Source organism: Rhodamnia argentea, chromosome 5, assembly GCF_020921035.1.
Source record: "Rhodamnia argentea isolate NSW1041297 chromosome 5, ASM2092103v1, whole genome shotgun sequence".
In the NCBI taxonomy this organism is placed as follows: Eukaryota; Viridiplantae; Streptophyta; class Magnoliopsida; order Myrtales; family Myrtaceae; genus Rhodamnia; species Rhodamnia argentea.
Window position 1 is genome coordinate 11,378,617 of NC_063154.1, and position 12,789 is coordinate 11,391,405.

The window sequence follows — 12,789 nt, forward strand, 5'->3', positions numbered from 1 at the left end:
TCAATTCCAATAGAAATGGGTAGAGATGCATGTCATACGAACAGTGTGATTGGCCCATGCTTCATTTAACTTCGATATATGTTTGCTCTACGACCCTTACCAGCTCATTATACTAGCTTCACTTTTTCATGTCCTTTCGAAATCCTTATAAGCCTAGCTAAATTGCATCATTCGCTTAAGTCTAACTTTCAAAGAATAATTCCCTAATAGATTCTCGATTTCTACGTGCTTTTCCTGAAATATTTTTTCCTAGATGATAGATCGGATTCAAGTTAATCTAAGAAACGATTTAGAACCCGTTAATGTCAACCAGTACGTGGTACAATTGATGTGGATCTAGTGAAAGCTGGTCTAGACAATTTACATACAAAGATTAAAAATAAACACTGCTGAGTCATTTATAGGGATGAGCCCAACAAACATGAAAATCCTCTTTACATGCTTGGGCTCTCCCAGCCCACTAATGGCCCTTTTTCAACATGCCCACAATCTTTCTACTTTCTCAAGCGAAAGCAGAAACTCTGACCAAAAAAATAAACATAGGAAAAAAAATCTTAAAAGTGTCAATATCTTTTTGGATTAAATATTCTATTGCTTCCTCTTTTGGTGTTATTTAAAACTATTTTATAAATAGCATTAAGTTACTACTCATCGTTTGCAAATGCATCATCCAAAATATCAAGTTTAGCATAACCCCTTTTGTTCAAGTCGTTATTTATTTTTATTACGCTCTCGCAATGAGGATCATCAGCATCAAGTTATTATGTAACTGAAATTTTCAAGTTAACCATTAATGTCGGTTTAATCATGTTTGATTAATTTGTCCTAAAAAATATTTAAATTTCTCATATATGTGTATTAGGAAGGAGCAACTGGAACGGACCCCTTGTGAACCAGGGGACCGATCTAATTTCGAGCTCCAACAAGTAGGAACCAACCTTTCACAAGGGGACCAGTCCAGTTTCCAATTTCAACAACTAGGAACCGGCATTGATCGATTCAGTTCCCGATTACATGCCTTGAACCAACTTGGTTTACCTAGGTACTTGGAACTAAACCAAGATAGAAAATACTAGTTGAAATTGAATAGATTTGACATAATAGTAAACGCCTTTATCCCTGTTCCAAGGTAAATTCTTTTACTCTTTCTTTTTCTTTCTAAAAGATAGAAAATGTTTGTTGAAATTGAATAGATTTGACATAATATTAAACGCCTTTGTCCTTGTGCCAAGGTAAATTCTTTTACTCTTTATTTTTCTTTCTAAATGATAGAAAATACTTGTTGAAATTGAATAGATTTGACATAATATCCTCGAATAGAAAGAATTGTATTCATATATGACATATGCTTCGGTCAGCTCTTGGGTTGACACTGGAACCTAGCGATGTAGGTCCAATCCCAGTGTTAACAAAGTTGGCTATCAAAAAATTGAGAACTAAACCTGTTAAAATGGGTCCAAAATCCATTTAATAACTCGCAAGCATTTAAATGGGTCATAAATAGATTATAACAAACTTAGCAGACCAACATATAAGACAATCCATTTAAGAAGCCAAAATAAGTGGGTCGTAAATGGATCCTTTGTGAACCCATTTCAAACCATTTAAGACAACATATTTAACGTCTCTGCCTTTCTTTTACTTTTTATTTGTTTTTTTTTTTTTTTTTTTTTTTTTGCTTGAACGTGGAACGCGGATGAGACCATCTTCGCCCTCATTGCCTCCTCGGCCAGAGACTGTGCAGCGGCGACAAGGAGGAGGCACTCCGATGGGCTGCCCTCGAGCAGCTCCCCACCTAGTAGAAGGTAAACTAGCCAAAGGAAAACACACGACTAGCCGCGTAAGCTCCACAACAGAGCTTGGCTATGGCAGTTATGGCCAAGGGAGCTCTATGGCCGAGCTCAATTTTAGTGGCCATGTACGCAAGAGCCCTGCCACAAAGCTCGGGCATCATCACGAAATCCTCGCGCGGTGACAAAAGAAGAGGAGGGGGGACAGACAGCTCACCACCCCAAAACCCAGCTGGTTTGTTCCCTTTCAATCTCTTGTCTTTGGGCATGCAATCGCATTCCGACACGTCGGCGCCAGGTGGACGTGTGAACTGTCGGACGTGGATTTTTCCATTTTTTTTTTTTTTTTTGGGGACCATCACGCAAATCATGAGCTGGGACTATTTTGACCCCTTTCACGACGAAAATGGCCTGTGGACAGACACCACGATAAATCGAGGAGGATGATGACGATATAGAAAGTGATGGGCCATCATGGTATTCATGCGACCAAATTTCTAGGACGACCATTTATCCTCTCTTTACAGTCGTGGCTTGCTTTGATGGGAAAAATGTATTCAAAATAAAGGTTGAATTTCAATTTTTGAAAAAAGGGGTTATTTTCATTTGCAAAAATACTGCACATCCCTATAAAATTAGAGATAGGAACATCACAAGTGTTATAATTTTTGTACGGCGTTCACTGAAATGCCATAATTTTTATTCAATAATTTAAGTGCCATAATTTTTTTTCGATCACTTGAGTATTATAACTTTTTCAAAAACATCCATCACAAGTGCTATGTCATGTCAGATTTACGGCACTTGAGTGACCGGTTAAAAAAATTAATACTTATGTGATCGATTTAAAATTACGGCACTCAAGTGAACATTTTTTTTTAAGCTACGACACTTGAGTGGTCAAAAACGATTCTGACCCTCAAGCGAGCAGCCATACGAAAGTTATGGCATTTGCAATGTACTTTTTCCATGAAATTGGCACGTTTTCTCGAAGTCCTCAACCAAAAAAAAATCCTGAATTAGGCGGCATCACTCAAAATATTCTCAAACCTCAGCGATCAAAGGAGGGAAGGCACGTATGGCAACTTTTACCTGTTTAAATCTCGGGTTTTAATGTGAAAAATACAAATAAAGTCAATATTCGACTTAGGAATTAAGTAGATAATAGTAAGAAGAAAGATTTTACCTATTATTTAGAGTCCTGTGTGTCATCAATGAAGATAATCCTTTGAGGTGGTTTGCTATTTTATATTTTTATGTCTACAAATTTTTTTTTTCCTCGGATGACTATATGTGATAAAGAAAATTGCAATATGGACAACGAACTTACAATCAACAACCAAGAGAAGTCACAACAAGGGGCCGTACAAGTGGGCCCCATTCTCATTGAGGCCCACCGCGCTAGATAAACTCCAACTTACAAAATACCCCTATTACCTTGAAGAGTTAATACTACGAAAAATTTCAAATTAATACACATATAATAAATTTATTCTAAATTATTGTTGTTAATCACGTAAAACCCCAAAATGGTATACTTATAACAAATTTATTTCAAATTATTTTTTTTACTATAAAAAATCCTAAATTGGTACACCTGCGATAAATCGGTACACTTATAACAAATTTACCTTCCATTAATTTCTGTTAAATTGAGTTAATATCACGAAAAATCTCAAATTGACACATGTGACAAACAAATGATAAAAACCCCAAATGAGTACAACCGTTGACCGCCACTTGTTATTCAACTTAACAATTTGACGGTAAAATTTAACGAAGACTAACGGATGATAAATTTATCATAAGTAGATCGGTTTGGAGTAAATTTGTCACGGGTGTATCAGTTTAGGATTCTTGATGGTTTAAAAAATAATTTGGGATAAATTTATTACGGGTGTACTAGTTTAATGTTTTTCATGGTCAAAAAAATAATTTTGGGTAAATTTATCATAGATGTACCAGTTCAACATTTTTTGTGACTTCAACCCTAACTTCGAGGACTAGATAAAATACTTTAACCAAGAAGATCGCCAAGAGTGAAAACCAAAGTCCATCAACATATTCAATTGGATTCATTTTTATTCAAAAGTTTAAGTCATAAGTTGCGGGCTAACTAAAATATATTAATTGATTCACACCACACGAAATCTCCAATGTACGACTTTTCTACCACAACTCATACGTATATCTCCACATATCTATATAGCTATTGGATGGAAATCAAAGTACAATATCTAAGACTCACTCACTTAAAACCCTAACTAGGATATTCATTGTAGACGAGGACGAATTGGGAGGGTGAAGTGACGAAAATTCCACTTTCTCTAGAAAGCATGAAATTTTATGTTTGAACTAATTCGGCTTAAACTCTTGGGTGAGCTCAATGAAACTAATAAAACCTCTCCTCATATTTAAAAGAAGAAGAAAAGCTTTACAAAAATATGAAGATATCGTTCGACGAGTCAATTCGCGGATGAACTGTTGACCAAGACCAAGAAAACATGGACACAAAAATTATGGACAACACATTTTACTATACTATACTATGCTATGCTATCCTATGCTATTACTATGCTTCTCTACGTACTAGTGGACTCCACTCCACCATGCACCGGAATCATCGGCCTCCCCAATCAATCCGAGAAAAAGTCAACTAATGCAGCACTCCATTGAGCTGACTCCCATGCCTAGAATTCAATGATTTCATTGACCACCCACCATAAATATCTTGTGGATGAAACTTCCGGTAAAATATCTTATGTGTTAAATAAAGAAATCATATATATATATATATATATATCCTTAGCTCCTCCATAAATTCTCTGCCACCAAAATAAAATCCCCTACCTAACTCAAAAACCAAATAAATGGGCACTTATATTTATGTTCAAATTGAATGAAACCAAAGATGTTGGACTCATGAATTCAAGAACAATTAATGGCTTTCCCTTTCACCTGCTCGAGCTCCCCTTGCTGATTGCCAGATCCAATCTGATGTTGGGTCTGCTCAATTCAAAAAAATTCAAACCGTTGAAAATTCCAGTATTTATATTTTGGTTTTTCTAGTGCTATGGAAGTATTTCAGAGAAGGCCTTAAATAATTTATAATAAGAGTTTTTGTTCTCCTAGTTTAATGTGTAATTTAAACTTTAATCTAGGGAGGTCCATGTGACATGATCTGGACAAATCTTGGTTCTCTCGTTTCTTTGTCTTGTCCACGATCCACGTGCGAGGAGACCGAGAACATCGCCTCGAATTAGGGTTTTGTTTTAGGAGCCCTGCTCTTCCTTCTCAGCTTTCTTTTCTGGGTGGTCAATGTCTTTTTATAGTCAGCAATAAAGTTCTCGGGTAAAAAAATTAAACTAAGTTACAAAAATTTAGGTTTAAAAAAAAAATGAAATCTGCCAGACTACTCGAAACGGTTCTGCTTGTTCGGCAACCGTAGAAATGAGCGACAAAAAACATCCAAAACATCCCAAGAGCCATTTTGCCTCCATGTTAGCACCCCACCATAAACATTATGCTTTTAACCCAAATTAGTACACCTATAATAAATTTATCCAAACTAACTTTTTAACCATTGAAAACCCCAAACTGGTAGATCTGTAACAAGTTTATCCTCCGTTAGTTTCCGTTAAATTAGCTTAATATCACGAAAAATCCCAAACCAATACACCTATGACAAACGCAAGGTAAAAACTATAAACCGGTACACCTATCAGGTGACATATGTCTTCCAATTCAGCAATTTGACCGTAAAATTTAACGAAATCTAACGGAAAGTAAACTTTGTCACATGTATATCGGTTTGAATTTTTTTATGACCAAGATATTTTGGCTAAATTTTTTAGATGTGTACCTTTTTGAAGTTTTTTGTTGTATTAATCCTAGAAAAAATTGCCAAAGCCTACACCAACACCATTTTTGCACTGAAGAAGAACTTTTAAGGACTAACCCATTATTGAAAAATCTTCATTAACGCAAAAAAAAAAAAAAAATTCCTATTTGGGCAGTCGATTGATCATGGGCCAAATGATCCGGGTTTCGCGAAAGTCTTGATCAACGCTCTTCGATTATTTCAAAGACATTTGTTATCTAGAGAGACCTATTGTAAAGGTAACGTACAAGTACCTATCGGTGACTAATCTTCTGAAGATTAACAATTGCTAATCTTGGATTAATCGTCTCATTGGCACTCTAATCAAGACAAGCTTAGGAAACGGTAAAAGCCTGCAAGTAATAACCGAACTTAAACTAATTAGCAAGGAAAAGCACCAACCGTCCAACCCCAAAACGGTCCGTTTTTCAAAAAGCAACCAGAGAAGAGGGCCAATCGGGTCGCTCCCACATTCAAATCGGACCGACCCCCAAAGCTAAAAGACAACTAGATTCCCCATTTTTCGGGTCACAAAAATAAGCGACAAGCGAGCGAGTTCGCAACGATCCGTGCCGACCAAACACTCCATTGACGACAACAATAGAGGAGGGAGGAGGGAACCGGATCCCCTAACAAGCAATATTAGGGGTGACATGATCGATCCGGGCCATCCAAATAAAAAATGGACGACCCAAATTGATCCACATCACTTTTTTTAAAATTTCGAAATTTCCCATAAAAAAATTTCCCCCTTTTTAAAAGGTGACGTGGATGAATCCGGGCCGTCTATTTTGAAATGGACAGACCGGATCCCTTAATGTCACCCATACCTTTATGGCGGGAGATCTCGGATCTTGGGTAACTTTTAAAACTTGTCATGATTATATAATTAAGTCTTGAAACTTTTTTTTTCGTATTAAGTTAAAAACCTTACAAGTTCAATGCACTTGAATCCTTCTAGTTAAGCTCGTTAGTTTTAAGCGGACGGAAAATTCATGTGGCATCTTTTAAATCTGAAACTCCCGAATGTTGGTAACACATAAATGTTGATACGTAAATTTACATATAATTTTTTCTAATTTCGTGAAACTTGAATGACATTGATAAGGGAGTTAAAAAATAAATTTTTTTATTTATTCTTAAATTGCTCATCAAGTACCTTCTAACAAAAAAAAAAAAAAACTACTCATCAAGAACTCGAAAAGAAATAGGAAATATTATTTCTCACGCTCATGCGTTACACGAGTGGGGCTATTTTTCAGACGATAATGTAAACTCTATTTGCTAAATTTATTGAGATACATTTGAGGAATAAGTCGAGAAATATTATGCACTGTTTTTAAATCATAATGCACCGCTTACGAAACAAATTGATAAACATATTGAGAGGATTTACACGCATGGAAGGAAAATAAGTGGTCACCCCATGAATAAAAATTAGGATTAATAGTATGAAAAATCCAAACCGATACGCATATGATAAATTTAATAAAATTAATTTTTTTGACTAAAAAAACCTTCAAACCGGTACAACCGTGATAAATTTACCCTTGTTAATTTTCGTCAAATTTTGCTATCAAGTTATTGAGTTGAATAACATAAAATATTGACAGATGTGCTAGTTTGGGATTTTCACTCTTCATTTGTAATACTCTCCGTTTGTAACCAGTATACCAATTTGACATTTTTTTCTGATATTAACTTGATTTAATAAAAATTAATAGAGGTTAAATTTATTTTAGTGTATCAATTTGAAGTTTTTTATGGCATTAACTCTAAATAGTACATGTGCTAAAGATAATTTCATAAAAAAAATAAGAAAGTAAGGTAGATGATGAATTTAGCTTAAATACATAGGGGTTTAACTGAAAAGAAACTGAGCACACGTAGTTCGTACATGACTCACTTCTCAACGAAAATAGGGAGGGGGGTGCCCACGCGTCGCAGCTGTCTCCAGCCCATTTCCCTCCCAAACGCCCCCCTTTTCTTCTTCACTCGCTCTCTCACTCCCTCTTTATATACCCCCCACTCCCCATCCTCCTCCTCGCCACCACCACCACCACCGTCTCCGCCGCCGCCGCCGCCGCCGCCGACACCGGCCAAACGGGAAAAAATGTCGCCCACCCAGTTCACTGTCTCTCTCCTCCTCGTCCTCCTTCTCCGCCCCTCCAATGCATCTCTCGTTCCTCGTCCTCAACAGGACCAGACCTTGAGCTTGAAAACCACCCCCCACCCGCAAATTCAGTACCACAACCCGAAGCTCCCGCCGCGATCCCTCTCCCTCGCCTCCTCCAAGAAATTCGAGGGCTCGTCGGACCTCGTCCAGCTCCGCTACCACATGGGCCCCGTCCTCTCCAACTCCCCCATCAACCTCTACCTCATCTGGTACGGCCGCTGGGCCTCCCCGCAGAAGCTCCTCATCAAGGACTTCCTCCTCTCCATCTCCGCCGCCTCCGGCCGCCGCTCCTCCTCCGCCGCGGCCCAGCCGCCGTCCCCCTCCGTGGCCGAGTGGTGGCGCACCGCCTCCCTCTACACCGACCAGACGGGCGCCAACGTGTCCCGCGCCGTCGTCGTCGCCGGCGAGCACGAGGACGTCGCCTGCTCCCACGGCCGCTCCCTCACGCGGCTCTCTGTCCAGCAGGTCATCGCCACCGCCGCGCGGGCCGCCCGATTCCCCGTCGACCACCGCAACGGCGTCTACCTCGTCCTCACCGCCGAGGACGTCACGATGCAGGACTTCTGCCGCGCCGTCTGCGGCTTCCACTACTTCACCTTCCCCTCCATGGTGGGCTACACCCTCCCCTACGCCTGGGTCGGCAACTCCGGCCGCCAGTGCCCGGAGGTCTGCGCCTACCCCTTCGCCATCCCCGGCTACATGGGCGGCGCCGCCGCCGGGGGGCCGAAGCCTCTGTCGCCGCCGAACGGGGACGTCGGCGTGGACGGCATGATCAGCGTGATCGGGCACGAGCTGGCGGAGCTGTCGTCGAACCCGCTGGTGAACGCGTGGTACGCCGGGGAGGACCCGACGGCGCCGACGGAGATCGGGGATCTCTGCGAGGGTCTCTACGGGACGGGCGGCGGCGGCGGGTACATCGGGCAGGTGATGAGGGACGGAGGAGGGCGGAGCTTCAACATGAACGGGCGGAGCGGGCGGAGGTTCTTGGTGCAGTGGCTGTGGAGCCCCGTGCTGAAGGCTTGTGCCGGTCCAAATGCTTTGGACTAATTTAATTTTTAATTTTCAAATTTTCTTTTTCTGCAAAGCGATTTTTTTTAATCTTTTTTTTATTTAATTTTCTTGGGGGTTTTTTCGGAGATAAAAAGAAAATGGGTTTGGGGAGATTGGAGGAAGGACATCATGGAGGAGGCTGGAGGACTAGAAGCTTGAAGAAGATAGGAGATGAGATGATCTCTATTTTTCTTTATCCCCGTGTTTTTTTTTTCTTCCAATTTCGCCTAGAATTTTTACTTAGATGTAAACAAAAAGTTCATGATAACATTTTTTGATCGGGCATGCCGTACTGCTAGTAAAAGGATTGAAAGGGTGGAAACGCTAGTATCAGGACTGCGGGATTCGATTCTTGCCCTCGTCTGTCTAGAGTCTTAAAGAGTCTTTGTCAGACTAGAGTTAGAGATAATGAAAAAAATTTGTCAGCAATTAATTAGTGGTAAAGCACTCGTTAAAGTTGTTAATCTAGTCAGTACTATGCCTTCACGGGCAATTTGGATTTACTAAGACAAGAATTGACAAGGGTCGTATGCCAGTCCATTCTTTTGCTATTTTAAGTCGATTGGTCTTAACCCAATTCGGTTGCAAGCATGGTCAAAATCTAAAACCCACGGATCTGGATCATCTGGTCGGCAGGATCTTTTCTCGGGATTTTATTAGTCTTTTGGATTTTCTTTTTCATGGTAACAAAAACCATTTTTAGGAAACGTGTTTGAAAAGTTATATATATATATATATATATATATATATATATATATATATATTTGGTGCAGTGAAAAGTTCTACATTTAATGCCGGAGTTAATACCACAAAAAATTTAAAATTTATATACTTACAACAAACTTATCCAAAATTAATTTTTTTAACATAAAAAATTTCAAATCGATATACTTATCATAATTTTTTTTTCAAATTAATTTTTTGACTATCAAGAATCCCAAACTGATACATATGTAACAATTAGTTTTTCTTAAATTTGGTTCATATAATAAAAAATTTCAAATTAGTACACTTGTGACAAATAGAGGATAAAACCCCCAAATTAACACGCCAGTCAATTATCACGTGTCATCTAATTCGGCAATTTAAAAGTAAAATTTAACGGATGATAAATTTGTCGGATGTATCGGCATTAGTTTGGCGTAACATTATCATAGGTATACCAGGCTTGAGATTTTTGTGGTATTAACCATACATATAAAGCCTGTTGTCAAATTCGGTATCCATTTTTTTTTTTTTTAGAGAATTAAAGCACTCTTAGGCTGACATAAAAAAAAAAGTAAAGGAAAAATTAGATATAATTGATTGTCAAAGTTCAATGTTGCCTTCTGGTGATTGCCCAACAAACATCCTACATTTTGTGAGGGTGTGTTCTCGTATTTGAATTCGATGTCTCACTTTTCATCTCTAAATTTGTCCCTACAATTAAATTTGATTTAGAAAAGTGACTATAAAAGCGCAAAAGCGTAATGCTCTTGCAATAAATTTTGCTAACAAACAAGTGCAAGAATAACCATGGATTGCCAATTTCGATATACGTGTCTATATGGGGTTCATGATAATGGTAGTCTTTCTTCCTTTCCTTCTTCACATATAATTAATTCTCAAATTGTGATTTTTTTTTGGGATTTCTTTTGGTAATAAATTTATGTTTATTGATGAAAAGAATCCTTCATATAAAAATATCTGCACGCGCCTAAATAAAAGCTACTCATAATCAGTATTAAGGTATTGCATATGAGTCCAAAACCCTTGATATGGGTGTGAATTATATAATGCATTAAGCAATAGTAATACTTGTACATTGCCATTCTCAACTCTAACACCAAAGTCAAAAGAGAGCAAAAGGTAGGCTCCATCTAGAAAAAAAAAAGTTGAATTGTTACTATCATGATAATCATGTGAATTTTCCGTCCATTTTTTTGCTCTCCCATCTTTGTGAGCCAGGCATAAATAAGCTAAGCATACCCATAAATGGTTCGAGCTCAAATAAATAAATCCAAACTCAATCCATCCACTCCAAAATCAAAGATGAATCGGCAAGTCAGGATCGAGCTCGCATGGAGGCTTGAAATCGTCTTTTTGATCATCAAGTGAAGTCAAGCAATCGCTACAATTTTTATCACAAGCAACAAAACCCACCAAGCTAGGGGGGACTCAATTGAACTCCAAGGGTGACCTTGACCTCCACTTGCCTCTCCATTGTTCAAATCCAGAAGCCTAAAGGACGAAGGAAGGTGGGCACCATGATTGAAGAGCATCAAAGGGCGACTTGAACTTCAATCAGGATGCTTGATGCCCGGGGGACAAATTCAAGTGATCAACAGCTAATGTAAGCGAGGGCCCCACAAGAGCTACTTGACCAGGATGATTGATTGCTATCACTTTTTACAGTCCATAGCCAAGGGGTTGGAAAAAAGGTGTTGGTTTCTGGTTTGGGGTGGGGTCCCTTCTTTGGTTGGAGGGCAACTGTTGCCTCCGTGAAGAGGATAGATAGGACAGAAGAGAGTGCAAATTTTGAAAGGTTGGACATCGAACCACCTTAATATATAATGTGATCTTATTCGGTGTAATTCCTAATTTTTTTGTACACGCTCAGTAACTCAAAGGACTATACTGAATCCGTAAATATAACAATTCAGGAACTAGATTGAACATTTATATAAAAGTTCGGGGACCACGTCGAATAAATTAAAAATTTAGGGAGATCACACCGCACGTTGGACCAAAGTTTAGAAACAACGGTTAGCAAATTAAATGTTAAGGGATCATATTGTATATTCAGCCGAAGTTCATGAACCATTTGTATAATAATCCCTAACTTTAAATTAGTCATAACCTATGCGCATCGAAATTATGAACCCTTTCGGAATTAGGATTGACCACCGATTGTCACAACATTGATTGATGAAATAATCAGTCGTGGATTCCGAGCAATCAAAAGACAACAACATACGGCATGTTGCCATGGCTATAGGAATTTTGATTAGAGCGAAATGTCAATCGCATGGGAAAATAGCATTCGATTCTCGGAGAATTTGCATCCGTGTACTTGTTTCGCCAGGAAAGTTATTTTCGTTGGCATTGGTACTCCCTGCACAAAGGAGGGGTAATCAACAAATTTCTCGTACACAGGGCGAATGTAATAACCAATGTTTCTAGAAAATTGAAAGAAGAAGAAGAAGAAGAAGAAGAAGAAGAAGCAGCAAAAAGCACAAGAAAAAATCGAAATGAAAGACTAGTATTGCTATGTCATAATTTTTTAGGAATCGTGTTAATCTCTATTATATATTCACACTTAAAAATAAAACAAAATCAGCATGTATACTACGTTCTGTCGCTAATGGGCAAAAGGAGTGATATCACACTTATTATGTATGTTTTCTACCTATTAAGGATAATGACACAAATTGTCTCAGAATTTTGGCACAATATGCAATGTGATCCTTAGACTTTTAATTAGTTTAATGCGATCCATGAACTTTAGCCCATTGTGTATTATGATCCATGAACTTTTGGTACATGTTCAATTTAGTCCCGAAACTTTATAAAAATGTTTAATGTTGCCATTCCGTTAATTTAAGTTTAGGGATAACCTTAAATATTTTTATATATTTCGGAGGCTAAATTGAAAATGTACCAAAAGTATATAAATCACATTGAATAAATTAAAAGTTCATGAGCCACATTGCACATTGGGCTAAGGTTTAGAGATCATATTGGGATTAAAAGTTTAGAGGTCGCATTGCATATTGAGTCAAAATTTTGAGACAATTTGCGTCATTTTCCCTATTTATTATAATGTTACAATGTTAGGAACACTGATTCCAGCTTTCGATGGACACATGAATGTAGTTGTCCAATATCTAAACCGGACATCTTGGTGCTTTCAT

The 12,789-nt window shown here is 38.4% G+C and overlaps 1 protein-coding gene across 1 annotated transcript; it reads left to right on the forward strand.

Moving 5' to 3' along the window:
• Positions 1–7,727: 7,727 nt before the first annotated feature.
• Positions 7,728–8,949, forward strand: LOC115729220 (protein EXORDIUM-like 5). The gene has a single exon (XM_030659696.2). It carries the CDS (start codon positions 7,784–7,786, stop codon positions 8,891–8,893), a length of 1,110 nt encoding a protein of 369 aa, XP_030515556.1. The 5' UTR covers positions 7,728–7,783; the 3' UTR covers positions 8,894–8,949.
• The last annotated feature ends 3,840 nt before the right edge of the window (positions 8,950–12,789 follow it).

Excerpts from the sequence above, each read along its gene's own strand:
- LOC115729220 (XM_030659696.2), top strand. The coding sequence starts at position 7,784 with ATGTCGCCCACCCAGTTCACTGTCTCTCTCCTCCTCGTCCTCCTTCTC.